The following is a 14,923-nucleotide window of genomic DNA, read 5'->3' as shown; positions in this document are numbered from 1 at the left end:
GTCAAGTCAAAAGGGAAGCTATGGAACCACATGTACATTTAAAATGTAATATAGACAGGCGGAGTCTGCTCCATCTGAAGTTCTGTATAATTTCAGATCTTTCAATAATACTGTCAATATTTGTGTAACCAGAAGAGGTTACACCTGAGTGTTTTAAATGCAAAACCGAGGAAGAAGCTGAGACTCCCCAGGCTTACATAAGCAGCCCAATACATGCATAGAATTTATTCAGCATTGGTTTTGCTTAGCACAAATATTTGGTTACTTCAAGTACCTGAATTGCAAATCACTTAGTAATTCAAGCAGTATATAATACATCAACCAGCAGTAAATGATCTGGATGTTGGTTTTTGTTCTGAAATATAAAATGTTAAATGTACCTGGAAGCAAATGTTTCTAGTATTGTTGAATTTCAAAGGCAGTGGGCTGCCCAGAGATGTTGACTATTTGGATCATTACAATAATGTGTATATGTCTCTAATGCTGATTGCTGTTCAATGTAACAGTTGCATAAAACACATTGTATTTGGATATACCTGATGTCATAAAGATGGATTTACACAGGGAAATATAGCTGGTACGTATATATAGCTACGAACCAGCTAGTTTCCCTTTCTGTTCATGTGTTAACCAATTAAAATTGGTCCCAAAAGTAGAAAGCTTAATTTTTATGAGAAAGGATAAATGATTTGACTTGCTGTATTACTATATATATCTTTTTAAAACAGCCTTTCTCAACCTTTTGACTGTGGAGTAACCCCTGAGATATTATTCAGGCTTTGAGTAACCCTGGAATTGATATCAGCTGGTCATGCTTCCCTGCCATGACCCTGGAAATTACATGTTTACAGTGTGCATGGCATCACTAACAAAATAAAATGCTTGTTAAATAAGTTACTTTCATTTTTGCATGTGCAGTACCTTGGCTGAGCAAAACAAGGAAGCATTCATCTTGGCTGTCATAAAGCCCACGATGCAAAGCAGCAATTCTGTCTAAAATTCTGTCTAGAGGGAAAGCCGGTTGTAGGTGATACCACAGGCGCTAGCAGGGGGGAGGGGGGGAATAGGAAAGAGAGACAGGTAGAAAGACAGTAATGAAAGAGATATATAAAGAGAGAGAGAGAGAGAGGATAGAAAGTGTAAGAAAGAAATATAAATGAATATAAATATAAATTATGAAAAAGAGGGAAAAGAGAGTGGCAGCCAGAAATATAGGCAGAAGGAAGTAAGAGAAAGAGCCAGGTAGAAAGAATGGAAGGAAAAGTAGAAAGAGAGGGAGAGAAAGACAGAGAAAAGGAGAGAGAAACAGAGAGAAGGCCTTCCCCTCCCCACCCTACGGCACCCCGCACTTACCAAGTGCCCAGGAAGGTGCAGAGGACCTTCCCAGCTTTGGGAGGAGTGGAGCCCTCCCCCTCCCCACCCACCCCGCACTTACCTAGGGGCCGGGAAGGACCTCTACAGTCTCTGCGAGGGCATGGAGGGTCTTCCTGGCCCTGGGGGAGCAGAGGCTTCCTCCCCCCCCATGAGCAGCCTCCTTATGCCGATGTCCAGTGGCCAAATGGCAGCCAATGGCCTTGGCGGATTTCTGGCAGGCAGGCCTGAGGTTGCCTGACCAATCAGGAGCCTGTGGCTTCTGAATGGGTGGGATTCAAGTATGGACATCCTGGAAGGGGCCGGACAGTCTCCTCCCAGGAGGCTGTTTCATAAATATTTAGAGGAGGAAAAGTGTTAAAGATATGTAACCTTTGATCAGAAATTTCAGCTCAAAACAGGTTTTAATAGTTCTAATACACAAGATACCATAGTAATTTTTAATAGAATCATAGAATCAAAGAGTTGGAAGGGGCCACACAGGCCATCTAGTCCAACCCCCTGCTCAACGCAGGATCAGCCCAAAGCTTCCTAAAGCATCCAAGAATATAAAGACATAGTTGACCTGACTAGCCTATCTACATATTCTTGGAATTTTTTCTCAACTTTATGACTGTCTGAAGATAAGTACTCCAGTCCCCCAAACTGAAGCCAGGTGACCCATTGACCTTGCAGCTGGGAATCAAAGAGCTGTTTTAAGCTTGTACACATTCTACGGAATTAAAAAGGAAACTCAAACCTTCAATCGTCCAACAGCCAATTCTCCACCACCAATCTTTTTTTTAAATTCCCTGCATCTGCACAACTAGGTATAGGGAATTGCTGGACAAAACCAAATCATAACCTCTTTCCAGTTGTTTGAAAACTGGTACAACTCTAACTCTTATGGGTTCTGATGACAATCCAGTCACCAGTTGCTCTTATGCTAGTATCAGTAATAACTTATAACCATTTCATGGAGTTTGCTGGGAGGTTGCACAATAGCAAGCCCCCCTCTACTGCTTTCATTCATATATGTTGTCTCTTACAGCCTGATCTGAATGAATGTTTTCCTCTCCCAGATAATATTCAGAAAAAATGTGTGTGGAGGCTTATATAGGATTTTGAAAACTCCCCTAATACAATGGCATGTCCCTGAAAGTCTACCTTTTCTCTTCTCCCACGATAGTCCAAGCTTTGCATATGATGCAAATAAACCAATAAGTGATACCATCCATCATAAACTAGTACCACAGTTGCTCATGTAGTCCAAGAAGTTCACATAATGGAAAGCAACACTAAGGCAATTTCCGCACATCAGTAAAAATAGCATTATGCCAGCTGAGTGGTGTAGCGCTAAATCATATCGTGCCTCCTAGCCCCTTCTCACCTTTTTTCTGTCTCACGTTTGTCTGCCTTCTTTTCACGTGTCTTATCCTCTACATCTGCTGCTGGAAATGGTGGAAGAGAGCAATGCACCTTATACATTACTTGCTTCTGCCTGTCAATCAATTCAGAAAATCAATCCGCTTTCTCCATGTTTTAAAAGTCCCACAATGCCCGCTAATTTTTTTAAAATTCATACGTCTCTGTTGCAATAGAGAATCATAGATGCATAGTGCTTTTTGAATGCCAGCCCTTAGGTATCATGAGTCCTTTGATACTTTTAAAAATTAATCTCATTCCTGGTTTGTTTTTTTTTGGGGGGGGGACTTTAGAGAGGCCTGCATACTTGTCCACCTATTCATTGCTCCAATAAGTCAGCCATTTTTTAAAAGAAATTCCCATTCCTGGGGAAAAAGGGAGAGGGGGGTGGGTGTGAGGGCAGGATGAGGCAAGCACCTTTAGCGTGTTTGAGCCCCCAAACCTTCCCTCTGCTGGTTGCCAGCTAGTTGCTCTCCTGTAGCTTGTGCTGAATAGATCCACTTTATGCGATTCCCCAACTAGCTCTTTAAAATGGAGAATGTAGTGAGCCGGTTACTGCCTAGATGCTGGATATTGGCAACGTCATATGGAGAGACCGGAATATAATGACTATATTAGGTAAGCATTTCACTACACTTAATGAGTGCGGAAATGCCCTAAATCAGCTTGATGGGTTCCAGGTCTTGTTCATTGTTGTCCTATTGTAAAATAAACAGCCAGGCTCTTAGAATGCAGAGGAACCTGTGGTGTTTTGAAGTGATTGTCAATATATCATATGTAAATACACACTATTGTTATCTTTCAGTTTACGGTAAATATCTGTGATGTGATGCAGACACTGAAGAGAAAAAAGGTATTCTTAGACCCAGTGTTGTATAGTGGTTAGAGTGCTGGAATAAGATCTGAGAGAACCCAGTTCAAGTTCTCATTCTGCCCTGGGAGCTTGCTGGGTGATCTTGGGCCAGTCATAGACTCTTAGCTTAACCTACCTCACAAGTCCTTATGAGGATAAAATGGAGGAGAGGAGAATGTTTAAATCATTTTGGACTCCCACTGGAAAGAAAGGTGTGGAGAACCAGCTTGGTGTAGTGGTTAGGAATGTGGACTTCTAATCTAGCATGCTGGGTTTGATTCTGCGCTCCTCCACATGCAGCCAGCTGGGTGACCTTGGGCTCGCCACAGCACTGCTAAAGCTGTTCTGACCTAGCAGGGTTCTCTCAGCCTCACCTCCCTCACAGGTTGTGGGGAAAGGAAAGGGAAGGCGAATGTAAGCCACTCTGAGACTCCTTTGGATAGAGAAAAGTGGTGTATAAGATCCATCATCTTATTGACGGCTGGAGATCTATTCTCCCATATCCTTCCCTGGAGGTCTTAGCTGTTATAACGCCTAATTATAACTTGGATTTTTGTATGTGCAATTTATATGGTTTTTAGGGGGATTTTATTGGGGTTTTAAATGTTATAACCTACCACGAGCCTTTCGGGAGTGGCAGGCTAAAAATTGAATAAACAAAATAAATAAAAAAAAATAACTCCTCCTCCTTATTCTTCTTCTTCTATGTAAATAAATTTAAATACACAATGGCCAACACTGACTTGTTTACCTTTGGAGAGTTTTGTCTCATAGCTGTCTTCCTCACACCACGCAACTAATTAAAAATCTTAGCCACTGTACAAAATGCTGAAGTTGTACTCAGTTTGGTGACATAAGCCATTCTTCTTAGATGGAGATAATTTAAATGCAGAGAGAGAGGGGGGGAGGGAGAGGGAGAGAGAGGGAGAGAGAGGGAGATTCATGTTCTACACTCAGGTCCGGAAAATATTCAGAAGCCTCAGTGCCACTGCTTCTATGGATAATCACAATCACAACCTCTTAAATCTTCTGATTCCTAAATGGAGGAGAAATTATCTTCCTGTAGGAAAATGCTGCATATGAAGAAGCCCTGTGATACAGAATTGGCTGGTGGTCTGTCTTCAGTTACTCTGTCTCATAAATAGGAATAATAGTAATCTGTGAAGCTTGGTTCTTTGCTCTGAAGTAGGTGCCCTGTGAAGCTAACATCTTCCAGTGTTCCTGATCCTACTTTGAATGCTGAAGAATTGCTAAAGCAATGGTGTTTGGTTTGATACTTCTAAAGTATATTTGACATTAAATTATCAAGATTTTTAATGAGACCTGTTGGTAATCACCGTCTGTGAATTCACCAGGGACTGGTCAACACTTTTTTATTTTTATCATCGGGGACCAATCAATGCTTGACAATTTTACTGAGGTCCGGGGGGGGGGGTAATCTTTTGCTGAGGGACATTGCCACTGCCGCCTAAACCCCTGTTCCACTTGCTTTCCTGTCGGTGCCCCTGACTTCCCGCTGCCCACAGGGAGGCGCTGCCAGCATCATCTGCACAGTGCCACAAACCGAGGGGGAGCCCAAGCCATGGTGGCCGCCGGAGAGCACCAAAGGTGAGCCGGCGGCAGAGTGGCAGGTCAGCCCCTGAGGTGGCAGCTGGGGAGGAGGACGAGGAGGAGCTGTGGCCCGGTACCGACTGATCCATGGACTGGTACTGGTCTCCAAGCCGGGGGTTGGGGACCGCTGCTCTAGATTGTTAAGGAAACTTGTAGTATTCATTACATTGCCTATCAAACCCTCCTGGTGGGAAAGTCACACATAAAACAAGATCTAGTTCTGACAGGCTACAAATAACACAAACACGTTGGTTCTGTGTGCTGTTGCAACAACCCAACCCACAACATAAGATAGCAAATATTTCATTACACAGGTTGACTGTCCTGTCCTGGCTCTCACTCAGTCGGGAACTAGGATCAAAGATTTGGATCTAAGCATTTTTGCTCTTCAGTAAAATGCCCTCTGTTCTTTCTTATAAGAGGTGTCCAGATGACAGCAAAGAGCAGATGTTGCTAGCAGAAGAGAGGCCGGATCTGATTGAGTCTTTAGATTCCAGACGCAATGCCAGCAATAGTAGCAGAAGTTGCTCCAGAAGTACCAGTCTCCAAGAAGAGGAAAGAGAACGTCTGTCTATCCATGAGAGTTTGGATTACTTGACTTCGCATAGCAAAGTTTACAAGAAATGGTTGCAGGGCCAAACCTACAGGTAACACATCTTTAATATGTGGACTGAAAACTAGGACTAAATTACTACTAGACAGTTGGGAATCTGTGAAGAATTGGTGGAGGGTGTGTGTGAGTAAATGAAGGAAAAAGATTTCTTCCTGTGCAGTTTATAGCACTGTACCACTGGCCATTCTGACCCGTGTCTGGTTTACATTATGATGGGTTTATCTTGCCCTTTGATCTGGCCAAAACTTTCATGCCTGTGAAGATGTTACTGTGACTGTAAAGAGAAATGGTCTTTGTGTGTGCAGGTAGAAGGACAGACATATTGCGAGCCATAGCCACAAGGGCTCACTTTGGTCCTTTGCAAGGCAAACAAAATGATTGGGTTTGCTAGTCTTCAACTGCATGTCAATTTCCCGGGAGCTGTTATGTGCTGCAGATATCCTGTCCTATTCTTCATATCCACTGTAAATTGCTTTTATGTAGAATTAAGAAAAAATCCTCTGATGCCACCTATTGGTGACAAAGAGGGAATAATGCACTCAGATTTTCAGGGAAAATAAGCTGTTGGAACAGGCAAGGAACCGACACATTCAAAAGAGAAAATAAAATAGGAGTCCACTGGCACAGCCTTTCATTAGCTATTAGATAAGCAGATCTGGAATATTTTGTGTTCCTCTCTACGGTGCCACTGGACTGGTTTTGTATTTTGCTGCTATGGACAATTCCTTTGGAATTATATGTCAAATGACATATGTCTAATGACAAGTGACAATTCCTTTAGAATTATAAGTCAAAGAAAGAAATTAGTAAATACCTACATTGGAACAACTTTTTAACTCCAAGAATATCATGGCTAGAATAACAGTCAGCTGCACTGCTACAATGCAAGCCGTGCTACATAAAGTCTGGCAAGGAAGAAAGTTCACCAACCAACAGTCAAAATTGGTTTACAAAATCAGTTTGGGAGAATGGTCCACTATTCACGAACCCTAGATGTTCCTTCCCAATGTAGGACTTTCATGCTGGCTCGTACTACTGCTTTTCGTCTCAGGTCTTAACTGGAAGATACCTTGGCATCCCTTCCTTGTAGAATGGGTCTGCCTGATTCAATATCACATATAATCTTAGAATGCCCTCTTCATGAAGCTCCTTGTAGGAAATTTATTTTAAGCTTCCTGTAGGACAAGGCTTATGTAAATAAAGATCATGTCAATTCCTTCCAGCTGTTATTAATCCTGGTATCACAACAGAGGTCACCCAATTTCTAGAGTTTGCTGCTAAAAGTAATATAACATTTTTATTGTTGTTTTATGCTGTTTAATATTATGGTTTTGCTATTTTATGTTACTCTTTGATCTGATGTAGTGGTTTAATCAATTAACTCGTGTGTTATTTGCTTGTTTTCTTGTGGACCCAACATTGCTTTAATTTTTATAATCTATTATATATGCGATTAAAGGTGTTTTAATTTGAACTAACCAACAGGGTTCCCCCCAGGCCAGCAGCTAGATCCAAGTTTGTAGATGGAGCTTGGGGCAGACAGGGACCTCAGTGGGATACAATGCCATGGACTCCACCTTCCAAAGCAGCCATTTTCTCCAGGGGGAATTGGTCTGTGGGGTCTGGAGAGGAACTGTAATTAAAGGGGATCATCAGGTCCTTCCTGGAGGCTGGTATGCCCACTAACCAGATTGGTTCAACACATTTGGGGATGTGGGTTTCTTTCTTTCATGTAGATTTAAGCAAAAATCTGTTTTCTCTGCCACTGGTGCTGCAGACTTTTTCAGAGGAACACAGATAGGTCTATGATTCTTCATAATGCTAAACAGGCCTGATTTCTAGTGGAAAGTAGTTCCTTTAATCTATTTTGACATTATTACTTTATCATCTAATGCAACTGTTGTGGTTAGTTAAAAGTGCTGTAAGAGGTATACATTAATGGTAAATAATTTGCAGTCCTATGGATATAATTATATGACTAGAATAAATTCTGGTTGAGGCTGGTCACGAAGCTTCTGAGGTATCAAGATTATAGACCATATTTTATTTTATATTGTACCTCCCCCCTCAATGTGGAATGTTCTAGTACAGCTCTGCTTCATCAGGCTTCGGAAGTTAAGCAGGATCAGTTCTTGGATGGGAAACCACCAAGGAAGATTGCAGAGCAATGACAAACCACTTCTGCTTAATTACTTGTCTTGAAAATCCTATGGGGGTCACCATAAGTTGGTTGCAACTTCATGACACTTTTCACATGCATGTGCATGTGCGCGTGCATGCGTGCACGCACACACAAACACACACTGACTGAACTAAGGACACCTAGCATGCTTCCATGGTTGAATGGGGGTTTGAAACAGGGTTTCCTAGATCCTAGACCAGCACTCTGACTACTGCCCTACACTGGCTTGCTGTGTAATATGTGAGGAATGAGAAGGAAAGGGAGATAGAGGAGACAGATTAGTTCTTCACACCCTATGAGGGAGAGGGAGAGGGAGAGGCTGGTGAATTTTAGAACTCTCTTGGTCAGCGGTAGTATTGATCCAAGCCAGCCAGCTTGGCGTAGTCATTAAGAGTGCCGAGTTCTAATCTGGCAAGCTGGGTTTGATTCCCAGCTCCTCCCCCACATGCAGCCAGCTGGGTGATCTTGGGTTGGCCACAGCACTGCTAAAGGTGTTCTGACTGAGCAGTAATATCAGGGCTCTCTCAGCCTCTCCTCCCTCACAGTGTGTCTGTTGTGGAGAGAGGAAAGGGAAGGTGACTGTAAGCCACTTTGAGACTTCTTCAGGTAGAGAAAAGCAGCATATAAGAACCAACTCTTCTTCTTCTTCTAAACCAGGCTTTCTCAAGGTTTCATGATGGCCCTGGAAGGGTTTCCTGAATAGGTGGAAGTGGGAAAGGGAGGAACCCAGGTGGGCATGTACACAGCTATGCTTCCCAATTATATTCTGCATGATTACGTCACTTCTGGGGTTTCTTGAAGCCTGAAAAATGTTTCAGGGGGTTCTCAATGGCAAAAAAAGTTGAGAAAGGCTGTTCTAAACCATTAGCTAGGCAACCTGTGCGCATTAGATGTTTCTCCGCTATTCACAAAGGAAAATATGGTTGTTTTTCAAATGTAAACTGAGATGTTCTGTAGTTACTGTCATGATATGCTCATTCACTTTTTGAAATTCTTTAACCAACATGCTTCTGAGATTACTGCAAATGATATAAAGTTCTGGACTTTGTTTTTTGATCTTTAGAATGGACTGGGATCGGTGGTTGTTGATGGGACTTATTGGAATCATAGTAGGAACACTGGGTTTCCTGATCCATCAGATAATTGATTGTCTCATCAAACTGAAATGGGAACTGGTGGAGAACTATATTCAGGTAAAATGAAAGAAAATAGTAAACGTTCTCTGTTTTCATGTACCTTTAAGTAGCAGTAACATTAAATTAACACTTTCTAACCTCAAATCATCTGATCTTGAACATATCGCTCTGCCAACGCTGAGAAAAAGTAATGTTGAACTATTCAGTTGCCATTATGTGAGGAATCCTTAAGTTTATCCATTTGAACTCCTCACCCCCTACCACTGAATGCTTTGTCTCAATGAGGAAAATGCACGTCATCAGCTTGCTGTCCTCTTCTAGCCTCTGTAAAACCAGGACAGCTCATGGCCATGGTGACCTGAGGGGCTTCTACGGGCATACTGTTAATTATTTATTGGTTTACTTTATTTATAATCCATCTTTGTCACTGAGATCCAAGGTGGATTACAAGGTGGAATACAGTGTACTCATATAGCATGAGAGATTTGTTAAGCAATGCAATAGGATCAAGATTCTAAAAATCAGGAACAATGCAAAACATATCAGACAGTATATGTCAAGCAGTGCCAAAAATGGGATTAGAAAAGCAGAAAACAATGCAGTAAGAGCAGAATAATACACACTGTGCAAAGCTACACAGTAGTATAGTCTAGCACTTGTCTTTTTATAAAATTGCCTTCCTGAACTATTCCACTATTGTCCTATGACATTTATAAAACTGGTCTCCTGAACAGTTCTATTTTATGTAGTTCACAGAATTGGAGCCTTCTTGACCTCCTTCGGCAGGCCACTTCAGATGTTGCGGGGCACACCAGAGCATGCTCATGTATGGGCAGCTATTGATAACATGTTTGCCCCTGTGGACCCCTGTCTTTTTCGGTATCCCATCTGGCTGGCTGGCCATCCTCTGGCTGTAATCAAGACTTGGTTGTCTTAAGAAAGCTATATTTCGTTCTGATTGTTAGGATGTGACAGCATTTCCCAAACCTAGCCATCTCTTTACAAATATGGCCATGGATAAGAGGGGGAATGGACAAGGGCACTAAAACTTGGAGACAAATTGTCTTTTAATCAGGCCCCTCCTGGCAGCTGCTTTTGTCTACCTGCACTGTTGGCCAGAGTCAGAAAGGGACTCACTGTGCACCCCATTCTTATTGTTAGGATGCAGGGGTGCTTTTCAAACATAGCGAAGTCCTTGCTTGATGGCTGTTGGGAGGATGGGGAGCAAAGAGGGGACAGGTAGAGCTGAGAGCAGGCTATGAATCAAGACTTTTGATAATGTAAAGCCTTCATCTCTAGCTTGTCCTGGATGCAAACAGTTGTGGCACCCGTGGGGCAGGAATTTTCTCCTTGCTGGTCTTGCCTGAGTCCAGGGCCTCATCACATGGACAGCAAGGATGATGGTGGGAGCCTCCTTGTATCTTTACTGCTGCTTGGGCAGGACAGGCTTCAAAGATGTAATAGCAACATTGATAGGGGGCATAGACTCACCCTGTCTATGCTCCTACTGTGCTGTCCTTCACTTCACTGGGGCAGCTTGGGGGATCGCCCACTAGGGAAGCCGAATGGTTTGTGCTGGCCCTGTATGAGATGGATAGATTTCCTATCAGAGCAACCAATAAGAGCAGCAATAGCTGAATATTGCTAAAATATTACCTGGTCATGGTCTTGTATGAGCCTCTTGATCTGATATAATCATTTGAGGGTCTAATCCAGGTGCTTCCACCCTCCGAAGAATGTAGGTAGCTGTTGAAGACAGGGCCTTTTAGCACCCAAAACTGAGAAGGGAATCTAAAGAACAATTCTCCTCACAATGTCAAATACTTTGGTGTGGTGGCCAAGGAAGAAACCATCGTTTTTTTCTGCAACAGCTTTCCTGTCTCTCTATACAATAGCCAGTTCCCAGCACGCAATTTATCAATGACACAGAAAACAGAAACTTGGGGAGAGGAGAAAAGAGCAAAGGGGACAGATGTGCCTTCTCCCCTCATTCTATTCGAAAGACAGTTCCCAGCGATGGCAGTGCAAACCTGTCTTCTTTGAAGGGAAACGGTCTCTGACTTACATCGCTGTGGCAGTGAAGGTGCTTTGTAGATTCCATAGAATATTGTTGCTGTTTCTTTATTATGCAACAAATCCAATCAGGATGCAAAATAAGCAACTAAAGGAAGTCACAAATGGTGACTTGTCCACTTTTTTGCCGGAGTGTAAATATGCAGAAAAACTGGGCACACACTACTTAAGAACAAAATAGGTTCATGGAGATTTTGCCAGAGTGTAAATATGCAGAAAAACTGGGCACACACTACTTAAGAACAAAACAGGTTCATGGAGAAAAGAACATATTTTGTAGGAAAGGAAGAGAGAAGCTTGTCTATACTGGCTGGGAGAGAGGAAGAGACTGACTGTTTTCTCAGAAGAACTAGGAAAGTAAGCCAATCAGATACAAGAAGGGGACAATCTGAAATAGGGGGAGCTCCCTAACTTAGCTAAATTAGCTAGCTGTCCCCTTTACTGCTCCCCTACAGGATTTTGCGGTTATCAATCTGCATTTATGCACATTAGATCTTGTATATTCCAACACACTTTCCTGTATTTTAGCTGCAGTATAAAGCACTGATAAAGCAAGAAATGTCACCTGGCATGTGGTGACACCAATAGTCATTTAGGTTCAGTTGGATTCACTTCCCTTTTTACTTCTTCTTGTGTTATATCTGATAGTGTCAGACAAAATCCTGGCATTAAGGGTCATGCTTCAGAAAATAAGCGGAAAATATTCACTCAGCATTCCACTGACTACCCTTTAATTTATAAAATTACCCAAGTAACATGCATCTGGTCTCCCCGACTTTCTACCCCAGACCACACATTTCCAGTTTGAAGTCAAAATCCCAACATGAGGTTAAGGCAGGAAGTCTGTGATAATTTGCTGAACCATTTAAGGTTAGGAAACAACAGAAGCAGCTTTGACTCCTAGACACAAAGTGACTCTAACCTCAGCATTGTGAAATGTTTGAAAATGTGTGGGAGCCTATCAACTTGCAATGGGCTCTGGAGACAACATGACTCTGGCTAGTCCAAACACAAACAAATCAAAGGAAGAAGAAGACTGAAAATACAGCTATGAAATGTTCTTTATTTCTCTGAATGATGTAAAATTCCTGGGAAGTACTTATCTCAGTTGGCTCCCTTTGGAGGAAACAGCACTGGAGACCGATGGTATTGTGTGATATCTGTATTATTTACAAGTAGAGCACAGGTAGCAGCAAAGAGGCACCCCTACATATCCACACATCCATGTGTGAGAGAGTGCAAAGGATGAAACATGCGACTCATGTCTGACTGCGTAACTGCCAGTCATGAACTGCATGCTCTTCTCAATTCCTTGTGTGCAACTGTGGTGCCATACTTGGATCAGGACAAGGATATGCTTGAAGATGGGGCTTCAGACTTCCTGCCATACCTGACCTTAAATAGTCCTGAGGAGCACTATTTGGCCCATTAGGCTACCTTGGTTTGCATGTGAGTTTCGCCAATGGACCATATAGCTTTAGGGGTCTTTTCAAGTCAGTAGAAAGGTACAGAATGAAGGCTGGAGCCTCTTTTGATACACTCTGTGATCCTGATCCAAACTGAGCACTGCATTTGTAGTAATTGCAGATAACTTGCAAAATGCAGCATGTCCCTGACCTGTGGGATTGCCATACGAAGGCAAGAACGTAAGCAGAGCCCTGCTAGATCAGACTAGTAGCCTATCTAGTCCAGCATTCTGTTTCACAGAGTGGCCAACCTATAGCCTCCTAACACTGGTGTTCAGAAGTTTGCTGCCTTTGAATATGGAGATTCTCATGGATTTAGTTATATGCCTTATATGCCTCATGTCTTCCTAATCTTTCTTTTTAGTAGCATGGTGATATTAAACACATCTCCATGGTCAATTGCTGCTCGTCATGTAGAGCAGCTTACATGTGGTTGCTTTTTCAATGGCTATTATATAACACTGCGTAAACTGGATCACTATGTTCTGAGGGCTGATCCATACTTCATCATGTGGAAGAAGTTGGACAGCCTGTATGCAATTACTTCTTCTCTTTGGCCAAGTTTTCTCATTATGCTGGCAGTTATGCTGTTCTCTCATCTGGTACGGAATTTCTACAAGACATTCCTTAAAGTTGCTAGCAATAGTACAGAAACTATTGATTTCAAGCAGAAGACCCACATTGTACATTGCAATGATGTGTAAATGCTAGTATGTGAAAGTTACTTCCAGCTTCTTCTGTTTATTAAAGGTAGTATGTGGGCTGTTTATTAGATGTAGTATGTCGACTAGTCCCAAATCTGAAGCTACCACTAAATAATACAATGGAATTTGTCTTGCAAGTGAATACTTCAGTATTTTATGCCATTTCTCCCAGTATTCATTTCTTTGTAAAACCAACAGAAAAACAACTTTCACATGACCTGGATCTGCATACTTGGAATTGGACTGGCTATGATCATTGTATCATCTGGACTTGTGGTGGTAAGGGCTAAAAGTCAACTAATATGAGATTCTGAGAGGTGGAGGATTATGCTACTGATTAAAGAGAATAAATACCAGTACTTATGTTCTGTAGATCATTTGAGTGGGGATGTTATGATGCTCTTGCAAATAAATACAACTCCCATAACTTTTTCCAACCAGTTGATGGTGTACAGGAGAGATTAATTCACAATTAATTCACTTAAAAATGTTTGAAGTCCAGTTGTTGTTGTTGTTAAGTGTGAAATCATGTCCGACCCATCGCGACCCCATGGACAATGATCCTCCAGGCCTTCCTGTCCTCTACCATTCCCCGGAGTCAATTTAAGTTCACACCAACTGCTTCAGTGAATCCATCCAGCCACCTCATTCTCTGTCATCCCATTCTTCTTTTGCCCTCAATCGCTCCCAGCATTAGGCTCTTCTCCAGGGAGTCCTTCGTTCTCATGAGGTGGCCAAAGTATTTGAGTTTCATTTTCAGGATCTGGCCTTATAAGGAGCAGTCAGGACTGATCTCCTCTAGGGTATAAACTGCACAGAGCTTTTATTCCAATCCCAGGTCAATTCAGTTCCTGCCGTCTACACAGAATGTGATTTCCGTTTTGATTTTAGGCGATTTAAATTTTCCTTCTGCTACAAGGATTGATCTGGAGTGACCCTACCTTTATTGTGCAATATCTTAGAGTGCTTTTAATCCTCAATATTTAAAGATTCTGATTGAGAAAGCAGGCTGTTTTGAATCTGGGTTCTGCTCCGTGGTAGAGAACCCCCTGATTGGCCAAAGCAGCTCATGTGACAAGCTTGCCTTAAAGGAGAAGCCCCTAATTTCTCTCAATTTCTGTCAGTCTTGGATTCCCCCCCCCTCCTCTGCCTTCTTCGATCCTCTCCCCCCCAAGCCCTCCCCAAGAAAAGAAAGAGGCTCCCTGCTTGGCTCCTCTCTCTCCCCTCCCTTCAAGAAAAGAAAGAAAGAGGCTTGGCTCCCTCCCCCACTTCTGAACTACCCTAACCATGTGCAGAACACTTTTCTGTTTCAATGAGGAGGGGGGGGGGGAAAGAGGAAGACCTGAGTTCAAATCCATCTGAATTCAACAAGATTGACAATGGAATAAACAAAGTAAGTGCAGACTCTGCCTAGGACTGACTGGATTGTTCGCCTTGCAGTCCAAGGGACTTGCAAGAGTCTTCTCCAATACCAGAGTTCAAAAGCTTCAATTCTTTGATGCTCGGCCTT

At 42.4% G+C, this 14,923-nt stretch overlaps 1 protein-coding gene across 1 annotated transcript in view; it reads left to right on the top strand.

Moving 5' to 3' along the window:
* The first annotated feature begins 5,545 nt into the window (after window positions 1–5,545).
* The window catches only part of LOC143844796 (chloride channel protein C-like), a 74,604-nt gene continuing 65,226 nt past the window's right edge, over window positions 5,546–14,923 (top strand). The window contains exons 1-3 of the mRNA XM_077352447.1: window positions 5,546–5,886; window positions 9,098–9,227; window positions 13,612–13,692. Of these exons, the coding sequence (XP_077208562.1) occupies window positions 5,636–5,886; window positions 9,098–9,227; window positions 13,612–13,692 (462 nt within the window). The 5' untranslated portion in view covers window positions 5,546–5,635. The remainder of the gene's footprint in view (window positions 5,887–9,097; window positions 9,228–13,611; window positions 13,693–14,923) is intronic.

Source organism: Paroedura picta, chromosome 9 (assembly GCF_049243985.1).
Source record: "Paroedura picta isolate Pp20150507F chromosome 9, Ppicta_v3.0, whole genome shotgun sequence".
Classification (NCBI taxonomy): Eukaryota; Metazoa; Chordata; class Lepidosauria; order Squamata; family Gekkonidae; genus Paroedura; species Paroedura picta.
This window is presented reverse-complemented; position numbering and strand designations above follow the sequence as displayed.